Genomic DNA, 22,360 nt, shown 5'->3' with positions numbered 1-22,360 from the left:
CAGGGTGGCTAGGATCTGGAACCAACTTCCAAGAGAAGTGGTGCTCGCTCCTACCCTGGGGGTCTTTAAGAGGAGGCTAGATGTACACCTTGCTGGGGTTGTTTGACCCCAGTATTATTTCCTGCCATGGCAGAGGGTCGGACTAGATGATCTGCTCAGGTCCCTTCCGACCCTAGAAACTAGGAAACTAGGAAACTATTGGCTTAGAGTTGCCAGATGAACTCTGTTACCACTGGCCATACTGTGTCAGGCACCATATCTCTGGGCACATATTGTCCCTACAATAGCTCTACTAGTGTGCCTTGCTCCTTATTTGTAGCCCCCTGTATGTCAATGTGACTCTGCCAGGGCCTTTTTACCTTGGGTCACAGCATGCCCTGCTTACCCACCCTTGCATGTTCCCACAGCTCTGCCTGTGCATCCCATTTCTGACCAGATAGATTTCTAGTTCTCTCCTGAGCACAGGCACTTATTCCTGGTGGATGTTTTGATCTGTCCATACCCAGAGAGGAGCCTGTGTTCCCTGAACATATTTGCCTTGTGATTATCTGCTGTGACACATGGAGCCTGAGCCTTTGAATAGAGGCCTTTATATGTTTTGTTCCAATTGGTCCAGCTTTCATTTAAGGTTGAGAGCAGGGAAAAATAGGATGGCTGATTATTATTATTGTTCTGTCTTGGTGCCAGCTAGTTTTTTTGGCTGGTAGGGTTTTGGACTAAGGCTTGCTTCATGAAAGACTTTGACAGATGCTTGGCCCCTAGTCAGAGCTGGTGTCATCTGAAGCCTTTTAAAACAGTTTTGATGTAAGCAAGAAAAGAGTATCAATAAAGTACAGGCTCAATCCCTTTTCCTGATGGCCTTCCCAGAAGTGAAATACGGGCCCTTTGGGCTCAGTAGAGGAACTGGTTTCCATCAGGGTTTTACAATAGGCTTTTTCTGGTTCTTGATATGTTCAAGAGCCAGTCCCAACAACGGAGAAGAATTTCTTTGTGGATTCTGCAAACCATCAAAATGATTCCCCAGGACCTGGTCCATTTTTACAGGAAGACTTCTGTTTGATACAGTCTTGGGTTTGTCTGGCCCAGTTGGACATTTTTAGTGGGGCCAAACAGCTGAACTGGTCCCATAAAAGAAGGCTGGTTTCCGACTTCTGGTGAGTTTTGCACCCATATCCTTTAAGTTGTGATATCAGAGCAGATAACTGCTTTAACCAGAGCTAGGCTTAGTCAGCAACTGGATGGAAAATCTCCAAGGATAGCTCAGGCACTGCTGTGACTAGCACTATTGATTTATCCAGTTCTTCTCTTCTTACTGGCTCAGTCCAGGTAGGGACCAGCTGGGTTGCTGGAGGTGCTGTCTTTCAGATGAGAAATGATAACCAAGTCTTCCATCCCTCAGTCCCACGTGGACATCAAAGCTAGACTGTCGAGAGTGCATTGGCGCATAAATTCCAGTGTAGATATTTACATTATGCCTTGCAAAATTCCCCCTGCTATTCAGCATTCACCTTCACTTCCTTCCTAGATCAACCAACCATGTAGCACTGCTGTCAACTGTTAATTACTGCCTGCAGCTCACCCCAGCGGTTGCTACCTTGAAGAGGCCAGTAAAGATACCCTTTCTGACAGCCTGAAATGTGCTTGTCTTGAGATTTTTTGGATTACAGTGCCTTCAGTGCATTTCACTTAGCATACTGAGTAAGTGTATAATTTGCTTAACTGAACAGCACCCAGTCCCAGTTATAACAGATGTCAGTTACCTTCATATTGGTTAAGCGTTAAGTATTTTTCAGACCAGGGGTCAGTAATGTTTTTGGGCAGAGTACCCAAAACACCCGCAGCCTCAACTTGTAAGATGTTGTCATGATAGTGGGGGAGCCGCAAGTGGCCCGATCCGTCTTGTGGTAGCACAGTCCCAGTCCCTTCCCTGTCCTCTGCCCCGAGACTCGTGTGCCAAGCAAAATGCCTTTGCATGCCATGCTCTGGCACCCGTGCCCGGGGGTTGCCTACCCCTATTCCAGACCCTTCTACCTACTTTGTAACTTACTGTGCTCTACTGAAAGGTGCCAAAAACACTGAAGATGTAAGTGTTAAAAGGTGCTATTAGAAATCTTGCAAATGATAGAAACAAAGAAGTTGCATAGCTGCTCTCTTCCTTCATTTTTAAAGCTTGTAACAGAAATCTTGAAACTTTTTAATAGTCGCCTTAAATGCAAGAGGAGCTAGTCCATTTCAGGACTGCTGATACCACAGCACTGTCCGTTTCAGTGCTTTTAATAGTGAGTTTCAAGGCTTATGTTAATAATAAAGATTTCTGGTGCTCAGTGTTGTGGAGAAAAACTTGAAAACCTGACCTGGAGGTTGCCTAAAGATTCAGAAACCAGAAAGCCAAATAAAAAGAACCCCACAAGTATTCAATCTCAGAATTTCCGGGTGCCTGACTCATGATTTTTGAATGCTAGGGCTGGCAATGTTGTAAAACATCCCCGAGTAGTTTCTCTGTCAGTACTGACTCATACACCCAAAACACGGTCGTGTTGCTTTCCCCTCTCCATCCCAGCACGTTAGCTTTGTGTGCACTAACTGAAAATCAGTGTGGAAACTGATGCATTTGCTTCAGGGCCTGTTCATAGTCCCCTTGCTTGGCCTCTCCTTTCAGGAGGCCTTGGGAATGTAAATATTCACATAGCTCCAGAGGGAGCACTGCATGCTGGGATGTGTAGTCTTTTTTTAGCCATGCCTTTTATTAAAGCTAAGGGTGGCAACTGTCTCTACCTTGTAGGAATCTGGGGGCTGCTTTGGCTTTAAATCCTATTGCTACATCCTCATCTCTTCCCTTTGGCTTGTGTGCATGTGTTTACTTGGAGGCAGTTTATGGAGGGAGCTTTGCGGCTGGAGCCAGTGGTGAGACAGTAAACATCACTGAACAAGCAACTCTTTCAGTAGCGCTCTTGGCAGCTAAGCATGAAAAAATAACTCCTGGAAAGCTGGGCTGTATCTACCGCTGCTCCTGGACCAGGCTGCTTCACATGGGACACAGCAAGCCTCGAGACACAGCCACCAGCCCTAGGCGGTGGGTACTTTTCCACTCCTGGATGGAGGAGTAAATGCAGCCTGTGGAAGGAAGTGGAAGGAAACCAACCCACTGTGGAGTGGGAAGCCAGAAGGTGCTACCTGCTGCAGAGCACCGGGGAGGGTTTTAATTGAAAGCTGTGGTGCTGGCTCCAGGAGGTGACATGGTCAATTCGCTTGACAGATTTTTGTCTCTTGTTTCTTTTGGGCAGGTAGTACAGGATGACCGTCCATTAGAGCAAAGGGATGATTTCTAAAGTGAATTTACCTCTGGGGAAAAAAGTGGCTGGAGTGAGAGCCCTGAGAGACTGAAACCCCTGTTTATTTTCTGAACAAGGACAGCATAGACAAGGGCCATGCCAGCTGCCAGCTAGCTCCTTCACTCTTTTTCCTACCACACGTCCTGCCAACGCACTTCACCTCAAGGGGTAATGGCTATCTAATGGCCATTTCGGTCCTTGCCTTCTCTCCTGATACTACCAAGGGAATGGGGGGGACGGGGACGGGGGGTGGGACAAGACAATTACTGGTTTTATGGGCACCCAACCCCATAGGAATAGAAATTAGGCCATACCCATCATGCCCATGCCCACTGCTATACCTTGGATTATTACACATAAACCTTAGGGAATGGGTATTTTGGCTTGATTGATCTCAAGGACCCAGAAGTGAAGGGTTTCATGGATTTTAAACTATCAAGTCCCACTAGGAGCACTTAACCAGGCTTCTTACCTAATTCAGGCCACAGATCTTCCCCATAGGTTTTCTGCTGCTAGCACAGGACGTTAGTGGTGGAGACTAGGTATCTCTTTTTAAAAGGTGCAGTCTACTATCTTGATTTAAAGATCCAAGTGTTAACTCAGTAAGGTGCTTTTGCAAATCCCACCCTGGGAGTGAGGAGGAAGTCCCCCAACCCTGTCAGTTTCCCTCACCGTTAACAATTTGCACCTTCTTTCCTGTTTGACCTTTGCCAACTTCAGCTTCCAACCACTAGATCCCATTCCACTTTTGCCCACTATATTGACAAGCCCTCTGCTTTCTAAAATTGCCTTCCCATCTAGGTACTTCTGAACAGGAAACAAGTTGTTTTCAGGCTGCTATCCCATAAGATAAATAAATAGATCCTCTGTTGTCTTTCACTATGAAAGATGCCTTTCAGAGCACAGATTCTTCTCGTAACTCTTCCTTAACCATCTGCTGTTCTTCAACAACCTTTTCTAAGTGTGGCCAACAAAAGTGGATGCTGTATCCAGTAAAGAGCTCACTTGGGCATCTTTGTGGATAGCTTGTTGAAAATCTCCGTTCCAAAGAGGAAACAAAACTGTTAGAGTACATCAGCAATGGAATGGAAAATGAGATGGAAAAATTACTGTGATGCCATTGCAGAAGACAGTGCTGCATCCTCGCCTATCCTTGTGAACCACAGTGGGAACACGGCAGAATAAAACTAGGCTAAGACATGATAAAAAAAATGATTCAGGGATTGGAAAAACTTAGATGAGAGGAAGTTTAAATGAATAAGTTTGTTTACTTTGGAGAGGAGATAAATAACACAGATTCTGGTTATAGTGTCTATTATAATGTACAGCATAGGAAGGGCAGATCAGGTACCCTTCTTGATCCTCTCTTGGCACAGGCACAAAGTATCTGTCCACGAAACTGAAAGGCAGTGACTACAACCCCCAGAAGTAAATCCTTCTTCACACAAGACCTACTTAGCCTATAGAACTCATAGCCACAAAATATTATTGAAACCAAAAGATGAATGGAGGCTACTACGGATAATGAGACTCTCTAGCAGTCTGCTTGTAAACAGGGAGCATGTCAGAGCTTTAGAAGGGCACTAAACCCATCACTCTTCAGACCTTATGGTAACCTCTACCCAGTGGAGTCAGAAGGATGTGTATACATCAGTATATATAACCTATCCCAACCTGCTGCAACTTTTCCTACACATTCCTCTGAAATATCCAGTACCAGTCTTGATCAAAGATAGGGCCCTGGCTAAGATGGGCCACGGTAACAGTTCCTATCCACTGTGTTCATTAGTGCCATATATATAGAAGTCATATCTCCATCCTACTACTGCCCACTGTTTCCCTGTTTACACTTTCCAGGATCAGAGGGGTCCTCTTATCAAGAACATCACACAGATAACAGCAAGCCTCCTGCATCCTGCCTGGCCTGCTTCAAGAACGAGCTCATTGAAATCACTGTGCCCTGCTTCTTGCAGAGAACCAGAGGAGTGGCTGACCACACTTAGCAGAAGCTCAGTGCTCAGTTCTGTCTCATTTCAGGTGTGTGCCGTTACCCCCTGGGCATGTCAGGTGGCCACATCCCGGACGAGGACATCTCTGCATCCAGCCAGTGGTCTGAATCCACAGCTGCCAAGTATGGAAGGTGAGGGCATGTGGCAAGAAGAGTCACTGTAGGCACAGATGGGTTTGGGTGCCTTGCAGTGGGGCAGATATGGGTTGCCTGATATAACCCCAGGGTGTGGAGCTCTTGCATTGCTGAACATCCTCAGAGGCTGTAACCATGGTGCTTTGCTGTTCTTGTTTGCTTTAACTGGGTTTAGCTGTGGCCAGAGTAAGTGATGTAACCCAGGGAGGAGGCAGGGGAAGGTCTGGTTTCAATTGTCTCTGGAAGTGATTCCCTCTCCTTCTTGGTCTTCCCGCCTCACCCTGCACTGCTTTAGGCTAGATTCAGAAGAAGGAGATGGTGCCTGGTGTCCAGAGATCCCAGTGGAGCCAGATGACCTCAAGGAGTTCCTTCAGATCGATTTGCATGCCCTGCATTTTATCACCCTGGTGGGGACCCAAGGTCGGCATGCTGGCGGTCATGGCAATGAGTTTGCACCAATGTATAAGATCAATTACAGTCGGGATGGCACACGGTGGATTTCCTGGAGGAACCGACACGGGAAGCAGGTAAGGAGATGGGGAGCCTAAGAGGATCTCCTCTGCAGGGCTCCCACCCTTCTGAGGACAAGCTCACATGGGAAGGCAAGCGTTGTGTATAGCTCAGTCATAACCAGCCAGCTGGGTGTTGATACACTGGTATATATAGATCTCCATGGAGCAGACCCAGCACCAGGGTGGGCCAAGCATCACTGTACCTGCCAGCCTGGGTATGCCCCATTTTGCTGAAATTCAGACCTAAAGCAGTGCAGCCTGGGACCAGCTGGGATGTTGAGTGCATGGTGCTTGTTGGAAGAGATGGTGGCAAAGGGCATTAGCAGTCCTTGGGCTGTGTCTCTCCTCCTTGGGACCACCAGGCTAATGCTACACAGTGCAATATAAGCAGGCTCCTTGTAGACTAGTGCTGGGGGGATGTACTTAGCTTTTGGCATGGGCATGTCTGTTGCCAGTCCTTGTGCCTGTAGCAAGAAACAGCAAAGCCCAGTATATAAAAAATATATGTGTGCACCCATATGCACTCATGTGAGAGAGAGTTGTGCCTGGCACGGAGATGCCAAATCTAACGCAAAAGGTAAAGAGCAGCAGGACACAGCCTGTGTTAACACATCTCCAGGGAGATGGAAAACAAAGACATCTGCCCTGCTCCAGGACCTACAGGGATGCAAAAGCTGCCCCTTTCCTCCCTGTCTTTCCCAGTGACCTTCAGTTGCTCTGTTTGCCTTGTGCTCAGGTGCTGGATGGAAATACCAACCCTTATGACATTGTCCTCAAGGACCTGGAGCCCCCCATCATCGCGCGCTTTGTCCGCTTCATCCCAGTCACCGACCACTCCATGAATGTCTGTCTGCGGGTGGAGCTTTATGGCTGCGTGTGGCTGGGTAAGTGGAGCGTTCTGAGGGAGCTTGTATTCCCTCTGGGGTATGGCACCCAGAGGAACAGACATCCAGGGGAATTTCTAGTGCAAGGGAAACATTCCTTGTGGCAGTAGGATCTTGTGCTGAGGGCATCTGATGCGACCTAGTGCACAATGTGTATGTTATTGGAGAGTAAAGCAGGGAGACACAGTTGTCTTCATCTTCCTGCCTGGATTTCCTGGGGATGTGTGGTTGTGAGGGAAATGCTTCTTGGCCCTGATGCACACCTCTGACACAGCACGTCCACAGCCCTATTATGTCAGCCTGCCCAGCCTTCCCCTTCCATGCATTTTGGGGGAAACTTGCACAGAAGTGGTTTTCCCATTTCTGAACTCAAGAGGGAGGTCTTGATCCAGGCCTACAGTATCGAGGTCTCAGGCCGGGTGTGGGATGTCATCTGTATTGGTCTGGATGAATGACTGCAAACCCCACTGAGGAAGACTTTGCTCCTTTGGTAAGAGCGACAACTCCCTTTTCTTCTCCTGCAGATGGGCTAGTTTCCTACAATGCTCCTGCCGGGCAGCAGTTTGTCCTTCCTGGTGGCGCAGTCATTTACCTGAATGATTCTGTCTATGATGGAGCTTTTGGGTACAGGTGAGCGCCCAGAGAATGTCTTGCCTGGCAAGTGGCAGGCACAGAGGAGTTGGGGACAGGTGGGGGTTGGGTTATGACACGTTGCCATCAATTTTTCAAAAGCTTGAACAAAAATGCCTGCCTGTCTCGTCTGAGACAAAAAATCTTGTCGGTGATATATTTTATTTGACCAGCTGTATAGCTGAGAAGACATATAGGCAAGCTTTCAGGTACCAAATACTCTTCCTTAGATGCGAGATAAAAGTACACGCAGCTTGAGATAAATAAAACAAAGTCCCATGTCTGTCTGTGTTCCTTAATGGCACACAACTGGATGTGTATATCTGGTACTCCTAGATACCTCTGCAATACCATTCAGTTCATGGGAGCCCAGAGCTGAAACTGGGTCTCAGAGGATTTGGTGGAGAAAGAGAGATTTAGAGTTTCACTATTTTAAGAAGTTAAACCAGTAGCATAACTGAGAGGGTTTGACCAGAGCAGCAGCCCTGGGCACTGCCTTTGTGGGGGCGAGTAAGGGGGGCATAAAAGTAGCTGTCATCCCCGAGGTGGCTGATCATACCACTGTGATTGGCATGGTGGTACCCCACATTGCCCCATGTGTCCTGGCTGCCCTGGGTGTGGAGGCATAGCTGTTTTGAAAAACCCTCTCTCCTATTTAATAAGTATTTGTGATAACTTCCTCTAGGCATCAGGTGTTTCAGATGGGAAGGGAGGAAGGGCCAAGAGCTGGAGGGCTTCCTTGTGGACACCAGAAGAGACTCACACTTTGTTGCTTCCTTCCCTTGTGTCTGGCAGCATGACAGAAGGACTGGGCCAGCTGACAGATGGGGTCTCGGGGCTGGATGACTTCACTGAGACCCATGAGTACCATGTATGGCCTGGCTACGACTATGTGGGGTGGCGCAATGAGAGTACCACCAGCGGCTACATCGAAATCATGTTTGAATTTGATCGGATCAGGAACTTTACTACCATGAAGGTCTGCAGCCCTGAGGGCTCTTCTTTTAGTGATATGAGTACTGGCTCTTGGTACACCCTACCTCAGTGTATGCCTTCATGGAGAAGGCACACTCTGGAGAGGCAGCAGGGCTCTCACTTTGCCACGCACCTCTCAAAATGCCAGGGCTTTGGGGTCTGGGATATAGTCTGACCTGTGTTAGAGGGCGAGCATGAATTAGACAAAACTCAACACATTTTGCAAGTAGCTTCTGTGCCAACAATGCTGCCCCTTGTATCCCTGCTGTTCTCCTCAGTCCCAGCCAGCTGCACTGTTAACTCTATAGCCCCAGGTACTGCCCAGATGCCCCCTGACCTGCTGTCCCACTTTACCATCCCTGTCCTTGGGAGACCTAACAAGCTGTCACTACCTATAATGGCAGTACCACTATGAACTGCTTGTGAGGGAGTGGGATGAGACCACACACTGTCCTCATCTATGACCTGAGACAGATCCAAGCCTCCTGAGATGATGAAGCATCCCATTGCAGCTGGTCCCTGTGGACACGTGTTAAGGGTTTCTAGGCCAGGGTGAGAGCAAGGGAAGAGAAGAGGGTACAATAAGTATTTTATTCCCTTTGTGAAACTATCTCAAAGTCCAAAGGCAGACTACTTTGGCTGTTGTATGCCACATGCCTGTGTCAAGGTGACACTCATTTGGCCTTCTCTGTTGCTGCCCCACAGGTGCACTGTAACAATATGTTTGCCAAAGGAGTGAAGATCTTCAAGGAGGTTCAGTGCTATTTCCGCTCGGATGCCAATGAATGGGAGCCCAATGCCATCTCCTCAGTACTGGTGCTGGATGACGTCAACCCTAGTGCACGTTTTGTCACTGTGCCTCTGCTCCACCGCATGGCTAATGCCATCAAGTGCCAATTTTACTTTGCTGACACCTGGATGATGTTCAGTGAGATCACCTTCCAGTCAGGTACTGGCAATGAGAAATAAAGGGCAAGGAAGATGGGTATTTTGTGGTCATACTGCATAGGCCAAGAAAGTGGGGGAGGAGGAGATTCAAGTGCCGCAGAGCTTGGTATCAGACTCCTGAAGAGGCAGACACGGGATAATCTGCTCCTACATCTTTCACACTGCTCTCCAACAAGAGTTTTGATGTCTCTTCCAAAACTTTTTTGCCAGTAACTTGGATAGAAATGTGGCATTTATGATTTCCTTATACATATCAAATCCCTGCCTTAACCCTCCTCAATTCCTGGCTTCTGTGCATATGTCTACATCATGTCCTCCATGTGTCCCAGCAGGGATGCTCCTGAGCATGCCCTGCCTACGTGCCTACTGCTTGCATATGTTAGACACAGATACATGCTGGGGAAGATACACCAGGAGCATCTCCCCGCAGCCAAAGATCTCTGTCTCCATTTTGCTTGATAGTGGCCAGTGTGAATGCCCCCTTTATACATTTACTGCTGCATATCCAGGTTTGGCATGTGCAAGCAGGAACATTGAGTAGGCAGGGCATTATCAGAAGCATCTCTGGTGGGAAATCCTGGGGATACAGTGGGGATATACCCCAGTGAGTTTTTGAGGCAATGAGTTGTGCAGTTGAATAGGTCATAAGGTAGAGGTGTATGTCCTTTGATGGGTTTGGCAGCCAATGGAATTGAGAGGTGTTAGGACACTGAGGGGGGCCCAGCCCCTGAAGATGTTACTGAGGTACCAGCAGTTATAGGATTCATTCTGGGAAGCAACAGGGTGTGAAAATTGAGCTTTGTACCCATGGGACAGATAGAAAGTTCTTCTGCTAGTGCCTCTGATGGGGGATGTGTGTGGGGAGTCTTTGGGTTTTGGATGCTGCTGAGTCCTGTTAACCATGATTCCATACAGGTTCCTCATTAGGGACATGCAGCCACATCCCTCTGTGATAATAAACTCATCCACCAAGCTTGCATAGGTTTGCAAGCTTCACCATACTTTTCTTGATGTTGTCTCTTACCAGACGCGGCGATGTACAACAACTCCGGTGTGCCCCCCGAATCACCCGTGGCTCCAACTACTTATGGTACGTGGCTTCTTCTAACAGTTATGCATGGTCAGGGCAGAGGGCAAAGGGGAAGGAACAGCATATAATGAATGAAATAAAAGGCCTAGGACATACTGTACTGTGACCAGGTCATGCTATTTCAGATTCAACATATGAAATGTTTCCCTTTTCATTAAAAAGAAGCTCCCAACGAATTTCCGGAGTGCTATAAAGTCTAGCCAAGAGCCTAGCTGCAGCTGGCAGCTTGGGCTTATACCACAAGAGACACATACAGCCTGGTGATGGGCACACCTGTCTAGAGATCAGGGAGTTCATGTTAACTTCAGTCTCATGATTGTGAACCTTCTGGTTCCATAGCTCATGCCACCGTGGAAAGGGTCAATAGTGTGGGTGCACCAGGACACCACACAGAGACAGTCACTGAAGGCAGGATTATCTCTTGTCCTGTGCATCTGTGCCTTCCAGTCACCTCACCAGTCAATGTACAAGGCCAAGGGGAGGCTCCACAGGGCTGCTGCTCCCCATGTGCAGGTAGGTGAGGAATAGTGGTGGTAGGTATACCCCAATGAATAGGAATAGGTAGGTGTACCTCCAATGTATGGGCCAGCAAAGGTGCACTGTTGCTGGCCAGCACTGTGGCATGTGAGGTGTCATGGATGGAAGGTGAATCAGAGATGTACAATTTTGTGCTGCCATAGATCATAGATTAACTCATGATCTAGGCGTGGTGTGTGACAGGGAGCCCAGGGGCAGAAGTGCCACCCTGCAACTGAGTGCTACTACAACCCAACCTATGCTTGATCTGAGATTCTTGTCCTTGGCAATAGACAACGCCTGCTGTTTTTCTCCTCCCAACAGACCCAACCCTTAAAGTGGATGACAGCAACACTCGCATCCTGATTGGCTGCCTGGTGGCCATAATTTTTATTCTAGTGGCCATCATTGTCATCATCCTCTGGAGGCAGTTCTGGCAAAAGATGCTGGAGAAGGTGAGGCGAGCTCAGAGGTTTGTTGTGTAAGGTTTCTCTACACCCTAGGGCTTTCTTCCCAGGGCTGCCTATCAAAATCACTGGTGACATCAGCTCTTCCCTGACAATAGGGTCTGCTTCATTGGGGTGAGATTCATCCCTGTGCAGAGCTCTTGCTGAAGGACAAGTACTATTTACAGCCCATGTGAGCTAGGGACCAGTACACAGACTTGCTTCAGCTTTGCCCGGACTGAATTTCATCTGAGCTGCTGAGAAACTGGATCTTCCCAGTGGGAAGTAGGGTTTTTTTCATGTTTGGCAGGAGTGTTACAGTTTATACAAAAAAGGAAGAGCAGAACCTTTTCTGCCAGACCCTTCTGACTTGAGAAACTATTCTCAAACTGATTCTCCCAGCTTTTGGAAAAGGCATATTTCAGATGCAGTCTGTCCAATGTGGTGTTTTTGCCAACTTGGTGCATCTGACTGGTTTGATTTGTAGGCTTGTCTCTCTGCCCAGAGTGTGGGAATGTCCGTCAGTCTATCCCTACATTTTTTCCTTCCGTGTTCCTTTCTCAGGCTTCTCGACGGATGCTGGATGATGAAATGACAGTCAGCCTTTCCCTGCCCAGTGAATCCAGTATGTTCAACCACAACCGCTCCTCCTCATCCAGTGAACAGGAGTCCAACTCCACCTACGACCGCATATTCCCCCTGGGCCCGGATTACCAGGAGCCTTCTCGGCTTATACGCAAGCTGCCAGAGTTTGCACCAGGAGATGAGGAGGCAGGTGAGAAACAAGCAGGGGAGTTAAAATAAAGTCCTGCAGCTTGAGAACCTTCTCCCCCAGCACACTCCTGTGGTTACAGTTTTAGCCATTTCCCTGTCCCTGTGCATGGAGAGATCCCTTCTAGGGAAGCAATGGCAGTCCAGCTTCCTTGCTCCCAGAGGAGCTGTCATCCCCAGCTGCATTATGGTTGCTTTCTAAGCAGGTGGCACATGTTCTCAATGCTCCTGGCTTTTCTTTGCACCATCTGTGGCATGCACCATAACCTGGTCCAGAAACTTGGTGGAAGGTTTCAGAAAACTGAGAAGCCTGAATAGGCTTCAGACCCCTGTAAACCTCCCTTAAAGTCTAATCCACCCTCTCCAGGAGCCTGGGAGAGCAGGTGGTCTGGGACATTTTCTGTGTGACTGGGCTCCAGGGAAGAGTTCCTCTATAGCAGAGCTATTCTCATTGCTCTTTCCTTCCCAGGCTGCAGTGGTGTTGTCAAACCCGCGCAGGCCAATGGCCCTGAGGGGGTCCCTCATTACGCAGAGGCAGACATTGTGAATCTGCAGGGAGTGACAGGCAGTAACACCTACTCTGTGCCAGCCATCACCATGGACCTGCTCTCAGGCAAGGATGTGGCTGTTGAGGAGTTCCCTAGGAAGCTACTGACTTTCAAGGAGAAGCTTGGAGAAGGCCAGTTTGGGGAGGTGAGTGAGCCAGTGTTTACTTTTACATTCACTACAGACCGTGTCTGCTCCCAGGCTAGGCTGCAGGGTAGAACAACCAGTCGCAATGGCTTTCTTCCACCTTGAGAAGGATATTCTCTGGTGCTGAAAGAGGTGAGAGCTACCTGGTGATTCATGGGAAGGTTTTCCTTAGGGTGAAATTATGCATTACACTTAGACAATACTAAATCCAAGAAATAAGTGGTGTTAGAGTTGGATCCTCTGTGAGCAGTTACAGGTTAAGGGCTAACACCATTCTTGCCTGCACAGCTCTGACTTGTCACAGGAGGGCTGGCAAGCCGGGGCGTGGCTAGGAGCCAGGACACCTATCCCTGCTCTGAGTAGGAAGAGACTGGAAGCAACATATCCTGGGATGCTGGAGGACTGAATTGCTCATTTTATCTCTGTGGAACAGAATTAAGTTAGCCCAACACAAGCTAAGTAGCACAGCCCCAGAGTTAACCTGTGCCTGAAATGGCATAACCTTGAGATGCTCGGATGGCACTTATCATGAGTTAATGAGCTTTAACATGTGGATGCTTACATTTGAAGCGCGCTTAATATAATCCAAGTGTAACGTGTAATTTCACCCTTGGAACAGATCTACACATAGACTGGCTTGGGCTGAGGGGCTATCAGTTCTTGAAAGCTAAACAGGCTGAGTTTAGGCTACTGTGTAGATGGAACAGCCACAAGGCCCAGCTACATACTCTGGGAAGGGAAGAGAGTTATTTATTAGCATGTGTCTGTTCTTGTCAGTCATTGCTGAACCAGTGCCTCAATCTGGAGCTAAGGGTGTGGCGCTATAGAAAATAAGCTTTCTTGTATGAGACATAAAAAGATGTGGAAGTGACAGTGATGAGAAGACATACCTTCCAATGCACTGGTGGAAAGTAATAACCTCTTCATGCAGGCTCCCTGTTCTAGGCCAACCAAACATTTGCTTTTCTTTTTTACCACTCTACAAATGAAATAGTTCTTGCTTCATTAATTAGATGTGCAAATAATGAATAATTCTTTAAATTCACAAACAGATTCACTATTTTCTGTCACTGATTTTGCTGTCCAGAAGTTAAAAAAGAATGTTGACTGGTTGGAAAGGGACCAGAAAAAAGCTGCAAGAATGATTTGTGGTCTGGAAAATATGTCTTGCAGTGAAAGACTAATCAAGCACAATCTGTTTTCCTGTTGCATTGGCCAAAGTTTTTTTTCTCCATGGTTTCTGCCAATGCAGGATTTGTAGAGCTTCTTGAAAAAAATTGACACAACAGCTTTCTGTTGGGAAATTGTATTTCATTTTTTTTCCAATCAAAATATTTTCCAGAAATGCTTCAATTTCTAAATGAAACTTACTGTATGAAATATAGCTATGATTTTAAATCAAAATGGATTTTTTTTAACTTTCTCATTTCATTTTACTCCATTTTTCCCCTTCAGTTTCATTTTGTCTATTACATTAAGTTACATTACATTACATTAATGTTTAGCCATTATGAAAACTAATTGTAGGACATTTTAATGTTTCCAATGAACATTTTTTTTCATCCCAACTTAAGACGAAAACTAATTTTGAAATTTCAGAATTTCTCATGACAGAAATTCCATTTTCTGATGGGATTTTTTTTCCTGCCAATGTAGCTGACTTTTGAGGGAAAGGATTGTGCTGCTTTAACACTGAGCAGCTCCAAGTTTGCTGGAAGTTAAAGAAAAAATCTTCACTCCAGAGTTATCCTAAAATAGAAAATCTCCTAGCAGCTGACTTGGGTCAAGTAATTGATTTACTAAAGATTGGGGGAGTTGGTTGTCATGATCAGTAAATGGCCCTTTTAACAATCTTGATACTGTTGAATTTCAATATTGCACCACACAACATGTAGGACTCATTTGGGTTGGGAATAAGTCCATTCCTGGGATCTGTACTGCTCGGATAGCCAAGATTTCCACAACGGGACTTGAGCCTTGGTGGCTTAGAACACATTTCCTACTGGGTAAAGCTGACCCCAGGGCCTCTCGTTTCCTGGTTGCCCCTTCTGTTCTATCTGCACTACGCCATCCTGCTACACAACATCTATGGCAATGTCAGGACAGGAGCTATGAGATGAATTTTATATCTGACATGTGCTTTGTGAAACCTGGGTCCACTATTCCATAACCTCAATTTTCCTTAGGCAGCACAAAGCTCTATACCCATACCCTGCAGCCGATGATCACTGATGCCATCTGGAATGTTATAGCACCCACTGATGCCCCTTCCAAACCAGACAAAAAATTCATTTCATTTAAGTCAGTGGCTTGGAAGGCCCAGAGAATTGCCCACTTCCTGCAAAATCAGCCTGGGCCCTGAAAGTCAGGCAGGATCCTTTCCTTCTCCACATCGTTCCCTGTAATAAAGTTTTAGTGGCTAAGGGCGCGGGCATACCACAAGGTAAATTGATATGTGAACTTATAGCATGTCATCTATACCACAATAACTGCCTGTGTGAATGCGCTTGCCGCACAATGGAAGTAGAGTGAGTTACCTCAAATTTCCCATGGGGTAAGAGTGCACACACATGGGCACTTATCATGGAGAAGTGAACATCCTCTAAGTTAATACCTTAGGTTTCTTTGTAGTAATTTGTTCGCTGGCCCGTGCCATAAATTTTGCCCTCGTGGCACACACTTGTGGAACCCCATTGGCCTTCAATGAGTGGGGGCAGTGGTGCTGGACTGGGTCCAACTAAACAGTTTGGATGAGGACATACAAACTTAAATAGATTCTGGTTTGTTTGGCTGTGTTGGCTCTGGTGGGAAAGCAATGCAGGGAAGAAGGCCTGATCTAGCCAAGGGCCAGAGGTTGAGTACCCCTAGCTTAGGGCATTCTGTAAGATCACTCACTTCCTAAGCATAGAGCTCCAAAGTGGCTAGAGCTTTAGTCTACTTGTCCGGATATTTGAATTGGAGCATGTTGCTGTGATGTTTGTCTGACAGAACATTGCCAGTTTCCCAGGTGTGAGTGAACAGGGGACCTGGTATGCAATGAAACAAAATTCATCAGTCATTGGTAGGAACTTGAGGTGGTGGAGCATTTTTGGGAATGCGATTTGTTGAAAGTAGCTAAGTTAACAGAATGTGGGAGGGTCTGCTTTGTTTCACAGTTCAGGTGTAGCTCTGCACTGTTCTGCTTTTACCTCTAGTGTTCACAGAAACCATTTTATTGAGTAGATCACAGGTGTTTTGGAAGATGATGAACTAGTGCAGAAAACATTCATTAAACACAGTCCCTCCATTGAGCCAGGGTGTAAGAGTGGTGGTAGCTATTGTCGCTTCAGACTATCACTGTTGCCATTCTGAGGCATAGAAAGGAAGAAGACCTGCTCATCTAGGGTCTTATATTGGATTTGTTTTTCCCCTCAACCTATGCAGTACGCCTTGTACCAAGGGGCTTCTTGAAAACAGGATCTGGTCCCATGCAATTTCTGATACCTATGGGAATGGAAGCCAGTTGCTAATCAGTTCATGCCTGTTTCCACAGGGGAAAGTAAATGCCCCTTATTGTCTCCCTTAGGTTCATCTCTGTGAGGTGGAAGGGATGGAAAAGTTCATGGACAAGGATTTTGCTTTGGATGTCAACTCCAATCAGCCTGTTCTGGTGGCTGTAAAGATGCTCCGTGCTGATGCCAACAAGAACGCCAGGTATGCCCGCCACATGGAGCTCCATTCCCTGGCAGTTGTGCGTTTACCCTTTTAAGTCAGCCACTCCAGTCTCAGTGAGAACATTGCCCATACAGAAGAGCCCATTAAGTCACTAGTAAACATTGGCCACATGCTCTTCACTTCTATTGGCACTGTTGAAAATATTACTCTGTGCCTCACAAGATGTACCATGACAATAGAAGGGGCCCACTCAGAGCGAGCCCTTTGTATCAGCATGGGGCGTTCTGCTAGTGATGGCGCATATGCTTGTAGTTTAAGGAAATATCTGAATCGCATGGTCATTAGTATTCTCTGGAGGAACAAATGCAAATACCTCCCCAGTACCCACATTCTGTGAATGAACAAATTACACTAGGGAATACCCGATCCTGCATCCTGGATTTTTGCTCTGGAGTGACCTGTTAAGGTGAGATATCTTCTGCGTATCACCAGAGCAGCAGCATTTCCCCTGGAGCTTCTGTCTTCATTACTGCTGTGTGAATTGCATTTTGTGGTTACATTCCCTGGTTTGTACTTCATATCACTAATCCCAGTGCCTGGCATGTTTGGCTCTGTCTGTGTGTGTCTGTCCATGTGGCTTCTGCTTTTAAAAGGAATGACTTTCTGAAGGAGATTAAGATCATGTCGAGACTCAAGGACCCCAACATCATCCGGCTGCTGGCAGTGTGCATTGCTGAAGACCCCCTCTGCATGATCACTGAGTACATGGAGAACGGAGACCTCAACCAGTTCCTGTCCCGCCATGAGCCCCAGGGCACCCCCACCAGCGGCGCACCCACTGTCAGGTAGCTCCATTCCTCCTCCGACCTGGGCTCTTCAGTACACAACTCTGCTTCCTGTTTTTGTGCTGAAGGGGAAGAACAGGCATGACTGAAAGGGGACGAGGGAGAGTGGGTGGGTCTGAGTAGGAAAGAAGAGAGAGGGAGAGATGGTGTAGCTGGGTGGGGAATAATGTGCTTGTTGAGGGGTGAGCCAAGAGCTGGGATTTCTGGGTAGGCAGAGTAACATGTTCCTGGGTAGAAGAGGGTAGAGGTGGGACTGGGTTGGCCAAAAGGAAGAGAACTAGTGGGGTGGGGTAACAGGTGTTTGGACTGTTCAGGACCTGCCCAGTGCCCAGGCCTTGCTTTGCAGAAATGCAGGTATTATCATGCTGGCTTTCTCCTCTAGCCTATATTAATGTCCCTGTCACCCCAGAGGAGGAAGCCTATTTGTGTTGTAATAAGCCAGGCTGCTCTGAACCTCACAGAACTGTTCCTGTTTAGGTTATGCTCATTTGGTCAAATACATGCCCAGCAGCCTCATTCCCTGCTTGTCCTTTCCTGTCTCTGCAGCTACACTGACTTGAAGTTTATGGCCACTCAAATTGCTTCTGGCATGAAGTATCTGTCCTCTCTGAACTTTGTTCATCGGGATCTGGCCACACGCAACTGCTTGGTGGGTAAGAACTACACTATCAAGATAGCGGACTTTGGCATGAGCCGGAATCTGTACAGCGGGGACTACTACAGAATCCAGGGACGGGCGGTGCTTCCTATTCGCTGGATGTCCTGGGAGAGCATTTTATTGGTAAGTGGCCGTTTTGGGGTGCCGCTGGCACCGGAGAGGGTGAGGAGATTTCTGGGAGCAGGCCTCAATTGTCCTCTGTCCTTGACTGCTTCCCTTATAGCTGAGAGGTCATGGAGGGGTGGGTCTCAGGGCTCTCCTGCCCACTGCCCTCCCCTGCATTGGAAAATCAGAAAGAACAGGGGGGAATGGGCTACTCTGCATCTATATTTCTTGCTTCTCAGAGAGTTCAGGACCTTCTCTTCATGCCTAGAGTTGTCTAGAGATGTCCCCAGATGGGGAGAGGCACTACAGTGAGAAACAGGTGAAAAGAAGATGGAGAAACAGCAGTCATATTTCGTGTTTACACAGGGGCTGTGGCCATCTTGGGAACCTAGGTACACCGCCCTTTGTCTGAGAGGTGCCATATCTTCTCTGGACATCTTGCTTAGGCTTGAGGAAGAGAATGGTGCATCCTTTCTGTAGTCTAGTACTGCCCACAAGTGAGTGAATGCAAGCTAAAGGCCTAGCTGGATTGTCAGTATCAGTTAAAAGGTGTATATACCTGCTGGTGAAACTACACGTGTTGCTGCCCATTCCCTCCCAAACAAAGCATTTCTTATGTTCTGAGATTAACCTTCAAACAGGGCCTGCTAAGCCCATTAACAGGAGCCCCTCCCACTTCAGCTCAGCCTTCTGGCTACTCTTTGGCATCTACCAAGGACGGCTGGAGAGCAGAGGCGGCTGCCTGGGGCTTGGACAGAAAGGGGGCCTGAAAATAGTAAATTTTTTTCTGTTGTCAGATTATTATTATCATTCTCTCTGGTGAAGGGGAGCCCAATACTAAAAGTTTGCCCGGGACCACCAGGAGTCTAGGTAGGGTGCTGCTTGAGAGATTTCTGCTTAGAGCCAGCCTGCCATATGGCATTGGAGACACAAGAGAACAAGTCACCTCAGACCAGTAGCTGTGAGTCACTCACGTGTCTGTGCAGAGGACCAGCTCCCTTGAGTTGTGGGCCAGCAAGAAGCATATTCTTTAAGGTTTGCCTGTGTACCAGTGAGAGTGAGATCGTGTAGGCATCTCATGGGGGATGGCACATCCATGCTTGACAGTATATTGCTGTGTAACACTGATACCCAGGAAACCACATCTTAGATGCAATTTTTGCATGTTTTGAATCAATGGAGTGTTTCAGCCTTTCCTAAATGCAGGGAAAGCACAAGAGGTAGGCATGTGCTAAGGGAGGAAGCTGGAGTACACTGCTCTCTGTCCATTCTTGATGGTCAAGTGGCCCTTAGGAGGCCGTCACCAAGTGGTGCATGCTAGAACAGCCCACTGGGAAGATCTGGTCTTCTCCCCATAGAATAAGAGTCCAGTGCTGCTCAGAGCTGAGACCTAAGATGGCAGCCGCAGTGCCAAAGTCATGTGAATGGAGACTGCTAATCTGCCCCCAACTTTTGCCCATGTAGATCTCCTTAGCACTGGAGCATACTCATTTAGTTTGAATGGAAGATGACTGTTATGCCTACCAACATCAATTAAATTTGTGGTTGCCCACAGATTAAAGATTTACTTGCTTTAGCATAACACTGTTCTCTACTTGGTTGATGGAGGTCTGGGTATAGATCCTGTTTGTGCAGACGCTCCATAGCACTAGGCACAGCTGTAACATTGGGTTCAGCACTAGTTGAGGTAGTTGAGTGCTGTTTGTTAGTTAGATCCAGATTTCAAACCAGATGCATGTTATCAGGGATAGGAGCCAGGGATTAGCCGTGTTCCTTGCATTTGAAATAAATTCTCACACAGTCTTGTTTCTAACCCACAGCCTCTGGGCTGGAGCCAAATATTGCACTGTAATTTATAATAAAGCAAGGCCCAAGCTAAACATACAAGACTGAGTGGACATTCTTTCCAAACCAGAGAATAAAAATGAGAAACTTAGTACAATAGCTCAGATCCAAGATCTGTCAGGCTATAGCAGCAGCAGTTCATTTACTTAGATATACTATACAAACCATTTATTGTCATTTACTGACATCACAGCACAAAAACTGTGCAGCCACATTCTCATGTCAGACAGCTTGGCCTGAAGTGTTAGTTGTCTGTGATCAGGTGACCAGGATTTCTCTCTAGCCTGAGAGAGAGAGACTCTGGGAGGTTTCATTATGATTATTTATTTTTTACCAATATAAGATTGCATTTGTGCCTTCTAAAGCCAAGGCTCTCAACATCTTGCTTCAATGCAAATACAAAGCAAGAGACCACAGCCATGAGACCATGGCTTTCAAAACTACCCCATCCCCTCTTAATGGCATTAATGAAAGTCTGGTTAAACAGACAAGTCTCAAAGTTTGCCAGAGGCTGGCTTTGTTTGGACAATGAACAATATGGGTTCAAGAGGCATAAGTCGCCCCCAACAGTGTGCCATTACCAGCTGAAATCTCCAAACTGAAAAAGAGAGATGCCCAAGTGTGGTTTTGTATATAGTAAACAAAGCAAATCAAGAGATGATTTTTGAAGGCAAAAGGAGAACAGGCTCTGGAACAGCTTAACTACTTGTATGGTAAATGCTCTGCCCCTTCAGTTCAAGATAGGGTCTCATTCAAAGGAATGTGGCATAGCCCATTATATACTTGCATAAAATGTAATTGTATCAGTCAGGCACTCAAAGAGGGCTCTGTCCCATCTCCATCCAGCTGTCTCTGTTGACAATTTTCCCATGAGAATTTCACGTGAAGATCATGAGTCAACTTGAATATGAATAAGGTCAGCAGAACATGTCCTGTTGTCTCCAGTGGTCTCTTGGGTAGGCTGCAAGAATAGGGAGGAGGGACTAGTTGTAGGGCTGCTGTGTGTGTACGTGCACGTGTCTATGCATACACATGCATGTGTGATTCTGAACCAATCAACTTTTGCTTCCTCCATGCAGGGCAAATTCACGACAGCCAGCGATGTGTGGGCATTTGGCGTGACACTATGGGAGACTTTCACTTTTTGCAGAGAGCAGCCATATTCTCAGCTGTCAGATGAACAGGTCATCGAGAATACAGGAGAGTTCTTCAGGGATCAAGGGCGGCAGGTAGGCAACAGGGAAGGGGGAAATGCATAGAAGGAAGGGACAGCAAAAATAATTATTTTATAAGCCTTGGATGAGAGGACCTTGCACTTTAAACGTAACCAGGCAGATAGCCCAGTTACGAAATAGTTAAATGCCCCATAAACCTGGCATTTAAACCATGGACAGAAATACAATGTTATAAGGACAAAAACCTCTGTGTTTGTGGCGGGATAGGCCCTAAGGCAGCTGCAGTGCCCCTAGTAGCCACAATCATCCTGCCCTACTCCAGCTCCTCTGGGTACCCCGTCACAGTCTTAGCTGCCACATCTTGATGGAAATGTTCTATTGGGGTGGGAGGCTTCCCCAAAGTCCTAGAGTAATCCAACAGCTGATGTCCTAACTTGAAGTTAAGCTACTTGTTTGGATCCCAGTCTGCTACCAAAACCTATCCCCAAACCCTACTGACACTGGTCAGGCACCATTAATGTCCTAATCCTTGCCTTAGGGGCAGTATTTGTGACTTCCATCCAACCCCACAGCCATAGCCATGCCCATGCCTCTACTCAGTCACTGATTTTGTGGGGCCTCTCCAGCACTCTGTATACTCTGCCCTGTGGTGACACGTAGGGGGTGCATGTGCACCCCTGAGAGCGCCGGTACACCCCCTGACCAGCCATGCTCACTGCTTAGGCTATGGGCAGGCAGGAGCACCAGTGCCCCTCCTGCAAACACCAGCTGATCACTGCATCCGCTTCCGGGAGTGGCTGCGACCACTTCTGGGAACGGCTGCAGTGATTGGTCAGCACTTGCTCCCAGAACTGGCCACAGCCGCTCCCAGAAGTGGCTGCAGCTCTCGCAGCCCTCAGCCACAGTGATCGGGCATCATGGGATCACCAGGGAGTGAGGAACCTTGCCCCTCAGTCCTCATGATTGCCCACAGGGAACCTTTCCCCCCAGTCAGCAGGACTGGTTGCAGGGGGAGCATGTTCCCCCCCACTCCCCGACTAAGGCAGCACCAGTCGCCCATGACTCTGCCCCTTGGGAACTAGATTCTGTGTGTCTTTGGGCATTTATAGACATGCTTGGGCAGTTGGGATGGGGTGGG

At 47.3% G+C, this 22,360-nt stretch overlaps 1 protein-coding gene across 1 annotated transcript in view; it reads left to right on the top strand.

Moving 5' to 3' along the window:
• Nucleotides 1–22,360, top strand: part of DDR2 (discoidin domain receptor tyrosine kinase 2) — an 80,519-nt gene that overhangs the window by 49,536 nt on the left and 8,623 nt on the right. The window contains exons 3-16 of the mRNA XM_019530719.1: nucleotides 5,370–5,472; nucleotides 5,771–6,002; nucleotides 6,724–6,871; nucleotides 7,396–7,501; nucleotides 8,297–8,480; nucleotides 9,182–9,425; nucleotides 10,452–10,514; nucleotides 11,355–11,485; nucleotides 12,041–12,251; nucleotides 12,717–12,940; nucleotides 16,506–16,633; nucleotides 17,248–17,439; nucleotides 17,986–18,220; nucleotides 21,127–21,276. Coding sequence (XP_019386264.1) covers nucleotides 5,370–5,472; nucleotides 5,771–6,002; nucleotides 6,724–6,871; nucleotides 7,396–7,501; nucleotides 8,297–8,480; nucleotides 9,182–9,425; nucleotides 10,452–10,514; nucleotides 11,355–11,485; nucleotides 12,041–12,251; nucleotides 12,717–12,940; nucleotides 16,506–16,633; nucleotides 17,248–17,439; nucleotides 17,986–18,220; nucleotides 21,127–21,276 — 2,351 coding nt within the window. The remainder of the gene's footprint in view (nucleotides 1–5,369; nucleotides 5,473–5,770; nucleotides 6,003–6,723; nucleotides 6,872–7,395; nucleotides 7,502–8,296; nucleotides 8,481–9,181; nucleotides 9,426–10,451; nucleotides 10,515–11,354; nucleotides 11,486–12,040; nucleotides 12,252–12,716; nucleotides 12,941–16,505; nucleotides 16,634–17,247; nucleotides 17,440–17,985; nucleotides 18,221–21,126; nucleotides 21,277–22,360) is intronic.

Source organism: Crocodylus porosus, unplaced genomic scaffold (assembly GCF_001723895.1).
Source record: "Crocodylus porosus isolate Cpor-Errol unplaced genomic scaffold, CroPor_comp1, whole genome shotgun sequence".
Lineage (NCBI taxonomy): Eukaryota > Metazoa > Chordata > Crocodylia > Crocodylidae > Crocodylus > Crocodylus porosus.
Note: the sequence above shows the minus strand (reverse complement) of the source record. Positions and strands in the feature narration are given on the sequence as shown.